This window comes from Bos indicus, chromosome X, assembly GCF_029378745.1.
Source record: "Bos indicus isolate NIAB-ARS_2022 breed Sahiwal x Tharparkar chromosome X, NIAB-ARS_B.indTharparkar_mat_pri_1.0, whole genome shotgun sequence".
Lineage (NCBI taxonomy): Eukaryota > Metazoa > Chordata > Mammalia > Artiodactyla > Bovidae > Bos > Bos indicus.
The window spans coordinates 83,461,153-83,467,310 of record NC_091789.1 but is presented as its reverse complement, the minus strand read 5'-3'; the positions used below and the strand labels follow the sequence as shown (position 1 = coordinate 83,467,310).

Below are 6,158 nucleotides of genomic sequence, written 5' to 3'. Positions count from 1 at the left end.
ATCAAACCTGAATATTCATTGGAAGGACTGATGCTGAAGCTGAAGTTCCAATACTCTGGCCACCTGATTTGAAGAAATGACTCATTGGGAAAGACCCTGATGCTGGGAAAGACTGAAGGAAAAAGGAGAAGGGGGTGGCAGAGGATGAGATGGTTAGATAGCATCATCAACTCAATTGACATGAATTTGAGCAAACTCCAGGAGATGATGGAGAACAGAGGAGACAGTGGTGCTACAGTCCATGGGATCACAAAGAGTTGGACACAACTTAGTGACTGAACAACAACAACATACAGATATTTATGTATTTAAAATGTATTTTGTCAAGCAGTGGTATTAGGAGTGACTTTTGCTATATAAACAAAAATACTTTCTATTATACTTGTGTACAGACTGTATAAAATACACTTAAAAACAAAAAGCTCCTGTTTCCCTGATAAAATATTGAGAAAATACAGAAAAGACTGCAATACCAACTGCAGAATATAATATAGGTAATCTAGGTCCCTTACAATATTTGGTGCATCTTACAAATATAAAATACTATCTTTACAGATGATCATTTATTAATGCACTTTCCCACCAAACTGCCTGAATAGTTTGATACTTAAATTTTTCTCTCTGCAATATTTGTTTAGGAAATGATCTGGAAAGTGAGCAAGATTTGTGTACTATAATTCACTTGATAGCTTTGTATAAGGAAAAATGAGCAACAACCTGGAAGTGCAACAATGAGGAAACAGTTAAAACATGTATAAACATGAACACAGAGATAGACATGGATAACTTGTATGCTTCATAATTTTTTTCCTTCAATGAAGCTAAATAATTTTTCTGACAAAAGGAGAAAGGGCAGTTATATATGTATCTACTTATTATTAATTCAATGAAATATTAACAACCAGAAATAATATTTTAAAATTATCTTTAATGAAATGAAATTAAAGAGTATTGTGTGTATAAACATACACACACATATTTAGGTGTCAAAAAGCAAGTATAAAAACAATATGTACATTACTATATACATACATGACAAATGAATCAGAAAAATACTAGAAAGATACAGCCTAATATGTTTTAGGTACTTCATAGTAACTATTAGATAGATGCAGAAGAAAATGATTCAGGGAGGTTATTAGGACTGATTTCTTGTGAAATTAATTTTCTTCTGTTGACTTGTCTGCTGTGTGATTTTTTTTTCCCTACAATGAAGCTGGATTATTTTTCTGAGAATGGGGAAAAGAGCAGAAAGTGGGCTCAGGGAAAGGAGGTGATAAACAGCATTTAAATTCAGCATAACAACCATCAAGTGGGCCAAGACACAGGCACACGCATGCGCACGCACACACGCACGCACACACACACCAATTACAGTGACCAGGAGACTATGCAGGGGAAATGGGCATACTGTTTTTACTAGTTGAGGTGGGTGGCATGAATGCAAATTGGTACAATGCTTATGAAGGGGCCATTGGGCAACACAAAGAAACAGTCTTTAAAATGTCCACATGTGGATCCTGCAAGTTCACAATTAAGAACATCCTGTACACTAGCAAAGATTTGGCTTGACAAGGAAGAATTCGCTCATCAGAGTATACAGTGCTGGGTTTAAACACAGGGAAAGAATTAGGCACCACCCAAATGTCCAACAATGTGGCGATGATTACAGAAATGTTAGGGTCCATAGATACACTCTGCAGGCACTGAAGATGACCTTTCTCAAGCATGTTGAATAACATGGAAAGAAGTTCAATGGGTTGATGTTTGGTTTTAGTTTTTGAAAAAGCAGGTTAAGAAACACCACATACATGAACCATTCTTTTACACTGTGTTAAAAGGGAAGGCGGGGTGGAGGTGAAGAAGGGTGAGAGAGAGAAAAGGAGAGAAGAGAGCCTGAAAAACAGCACACCAAAATGGTAAAAGTGGTTGTCTCCGGGTAGTAGGGTCATGGGAGCAATTACTCTCTTGGTTTTCCCTCATCTGATTTCCGTCTCCTTCCTGATGTTTCTACTATGACATTGCATCACCTGTGCAATAAACAAAGAGAGAAAGTGCTTTTTAAACCAAACCACAAGGAGAAGAGGCAGCCTTTAACTATCAAGTGGCACAGATTAGCATATTATTCACAACACCCAAGGTGGGTGTGGGGGGAGGGGCGGGGAGAGAAGGGGAAGTCCGGAGAGAGAGAGAGAGAGACAGAGACAGAGACAGAGAGAGACAAACAGGAAGGCAGAGGTGGAGGGAAGGAAGGAGGAAGGGAGGGGTGAGAGAGAGACCTGCACTCCCAATACAATACACTGCTGGTGGGTTGGGGGAAAAAGGGTGGGGGGGTTGTAAACCGAATGGGAGCCAAGGTTTGGCTCTGCTGGCTGGCTCGCTTCTGGGATGTTTTCATCGGAAGGTGGCCTCCTCATCGGTGTCTTCCTCGAAATCCTTGACGTCAGCACTGGTGGACTGCCTGGCCCAGGCTCCCCTTTCGGCCTCTCGTTCTTTATGCGACTTGAATCTCCCAACGAAAATTTTGCGGTAGTTCAGGAACATGCCATTCATCGCATCTATGGCCCGCTCGGCGGACTCCTGCTTCTGGAAGTGCACGAACCCATAGCCCTTGGGCCCCTTTTCGTCGCAGGCCACTTTGCAGGACAGGATGTTGCCGAACGCCGAGAAGATGTTGTACAGAGCCTTGTTGTCGATGGTCTTGCCCAGGTTCTTGATGAAGACGTTGCCCACTCCGCTCTTGCGAAGCGAGGGGTCCCGCTGGGACCACATGATGCGCACCGGCCTGCCCTTGATGACATCAAAGTTCAGGGTCTCCAGGGCCCGCTTGGCGTCCACCGGTTGCTGGTAGTTGACATACGCATAGCCCAACGAGCGGCGGGTGATCTTGTCCCTGCAAATGCGGATGGAGAGGATGGGCCCGGCCGGGCTGAACTTCTCATACAGCATTGCCTCCGTCACCTCAGGGTGCAGGTCGCCCACGTACAGCGAGGCCATAGGAAAGTTCGGGTTCCTCTCGGAGCCCCTGCCCGTTTCCGCATCTGCATCCACGGCGGTAGCCGCCGCCGCCGCTACCGCCGCCTCGACCTCCGCAGCGGAATCCGCATCTGACTCCCCCACGGCGGGCGCCGCAGCCTCTGCTGCGGCGGCGGCGGCTTCGGCCTCGCTGGCCTCCGCCACCGCCACGGCCGCTGCGGCCAGTGCAGCCTCCGCCTCCTCCTCCGCCAGGGCTGCCACCGCCTCCCCCAGGGTGGCCTCCGCCACTGCCTCCTCTACTGAGGCCTCGGCCTCCACCTCTGCTTCCGTCTCCGCCACGGAGGCCTCCGCCACCGCCTCTGCCACGGTCGCCGCCGCAGCCTCCGCCGCTGCCGCCGCCGCCACCGCCGCCGCCACTGTCGCCGCTGTCGCCACGGTCGCCGGTGCCGCCGGGCCGCTGCCGCGACCTCCCTTCCGGCGAGCCTGCGTTGGGGAGTGAAAGGCGGGAGAGGGCTGGAGGGCAGGTGGGCGCCGGAATCCGGGCCGGGGGCGCAAGCTGGGGTGGAGGACCCCGGGCCAGCCGATCTAGCGAGTCCCAGTCACCTGGGATGGCTAGCGCTGCCAGGAGCGCACCGGTGCGAGTCACCGCAGCCTGCAGCCCAGAGCCCGCTGCTGCCGCCGCCGCTCGGTAGTGGGTTAGCTTGCAGGGCGCCGGCGAGCGGCGTGTGCTGGGGGGCGGGGTGGGGGGGGTGTTGGCGTCTGTGGTCCGGGCAGCCGGGAAGGCTTCTGTCTCTTTGGTTCCCCCTGTGGCTGCTTCGGGGCTGCGGGGCGGCGGGCGGTGGGAGGGGGCGGGAGCGGGAGGCTTGGTGTTGGCGGGAGGGAGTGTGGGTTCTCAGCCTCTGGATCAACTGGATGTGTATGAAGAGGAAGACAGGGAAAGGGTTCCATGTGGACCAAGGGAATCTGACATAGATTCAGGGAGTTTTGTTTTATCCTTCCTCTCCCCATAGAACATTTAAATGATTAAATCAAGCACCTTGCAAGAGAAGGTGGGCGGCATTGAGAAAACACTTGCCCGGCCTAAACAAACCCAAGCAAAAATGGTTTTCTCGCGTTTAGGGGTTGCTTCTTCCCCACCTCAACGCACACACACACTCGCAAACATTACCGCCACCAAGGCAACAACTCCTATTCTGAATTAGAGCTGGGGCTAATGGGACACTCTCCCCCTCCAGCCCTGCAGCCCGCTGACGCATTTTTTCAGAGATTCCTCCCCCTTTTCCAGCTCTTTCCTTCCTCTACAACACTTGCGGAAGAAATAAAGAACACAAGAACACGTACTCATTTATTCATAATGCCATGCCACAAATATTTATGAAGCCTAGGGATATACAGGAGTCTGAAGCAAGAGGAGATGGACCAGTCTTGAGACTGACCTTGGGAGCAGTCAGTGTGGGCTGGAAACCCTGTCCCTGCTCCAGACTATGGGAGAACTAAGGACCTGGGGGTTCTTCAGCCCCCAACTCCTCCCACCCACTCAGCCTCAATTCATGCAGCCTGGAAGCAGGGGAGGAATCAAGAGCACTCTGTTCTTAGGGCCATCCTCCATGATAAGTGAGGAAAGTCAAATCAAGAGCCGGGAACAGGACCTGGTCCAGAGCCAGGCATTTGTTTCTTCTTGTCTCTGCCCTCGACTTGCTGACATTCCCAGTGTGAACCATGAACGGCACATCCATGTTCAAAACAAAAACAAAACCGGAAATCTCTCTAGGATGAGGTCTTTTCCAGTTCACCAGTTAATATTAGGGGAGCCTTACCCACCACTTGGCACTGGGGGCTTAGAGACAGGCAGTGTGATACTTGAGTAGTGAATGTTGATGTGTTGGAGGTGTGGGGCAAGGTGAGGAAAGGTGAGCAGTGTGTATTGGAGCAGAGAGGCCACACAAGGCCAAATGCTGAGAGGATAGGCAAGCAAGCAACCATTAGAGTAGAGTGCAACAGAGGCTAGAGTCCTACTTCTTCCAGAAAGGAGGACCCACCCAATAACTTTTTCTGGTGGGAATCAAGCAAAACTGCACAGAAGACTAAACCCCCAAGGTGACCTCTGAAAGATGAGTAGTAGCAGTCCAGCACGTTGAGGCAGAATGGAAGGCATTCCATTCCCACAGACAGAGGGATGGATGAGTCTGTGTCCAAGGCCCTATAGCATGCTAGCACATGCATAGTCACTTCTCGTCATGCCTAATCATCTGATGTGGACAGAGCTCATAATCTCCAAGAGTATATCATAGAAGATGGGGTTGGAAGATGTGGGGGCCCTGAAAAGAAAGCTAAGATGCTTGGACTCTATACCCAAGCTCAGGGGACCCACTCAACACATTCACAGAGGGACTTGGTATGATCAGATCTTTAGTACAAACTAAATATCAACACAGAAAGTAGCTAAGAGTAGATATTAAAAGTTCTCATTAAAAGGGGAAAACAAAGTGTAACTGAGGTGATGGATGTTTATTAAACTTCTTGTGGTAATCATTTTAGTGATATGTACCTGTATCAAATCATTTTGTTGTATACTTTAAACTTATATAGTGTTATATGTCAATTATATCTCAATAAAACTTGGGGGGAACCCGTCGATATATGTATAAATGTACGCATGCATGAACACACACACACACACACACACACACACACACAGTCAGCACTGAGACAGAGCTGACAGAATTTAAAAAAAGACAGTCAGATGTGACCAGTTACAAGAACAACTCTTCCCTCCTTTCCCCCTTTCCCTCCATAAATAGGGGTTTCACAGTTAACATGAGCCAAGAGTTGAACTGTGGACTTCGGGATCAAATATAAAAAACTGATCAAACCATAGAGCCTTTCCTCAGGATGTCTCACTCCACTAAAGCTTGGGCTGCCTATACAAATAAGAGAAATGCTAGCAGAGGGCTATATGTGCTATGTAATTGGACTGTGGCAGCCATGGAGTTTCATCTGCTCAGCACACATTCTCTCCTCCCCCTCACTCCAGTCCATCCACCTTCCATGGGTATATAAAGCTGTTTTCTGTGGTGTGTTTTCTGCATTGCCTCGACCTGAACAACCCTGCACTTTCAGAACTGACTGGGTCACCACGGAGTGTGAAGCAGTGAGAACTTTCTCATCACTGCCTGGAAAGC

General features: G+C 48.7%; 1 protein-coding gene across 1 annotated transcript; it reads right to left on the bottom strand.

Moving 5' to 3' along the window:
* Positions 1 to 1,393: 1,393 nt before the first annotated feature.
* Positions 1,394 to 3,558, bottom strand: LOC109555542 (polyadenylate-binding protein 1-like 2). Its single transcript, XM_019956484.2, has one exon. It carries the CDS (start codon positions 2,995 to 2,997, stop codon positions 2,395 to 2,397), a length of 603 nt encoding a protein of 200 aa, XP_019812043.2. The 5' UTR covers positions 2,998 to 3,558; the 3' UTR covers positions 1,394 to 2,394.
* Between the last annotated feature and the right edge of the window lie 2,600 nt (positions 3,559 to 6,158).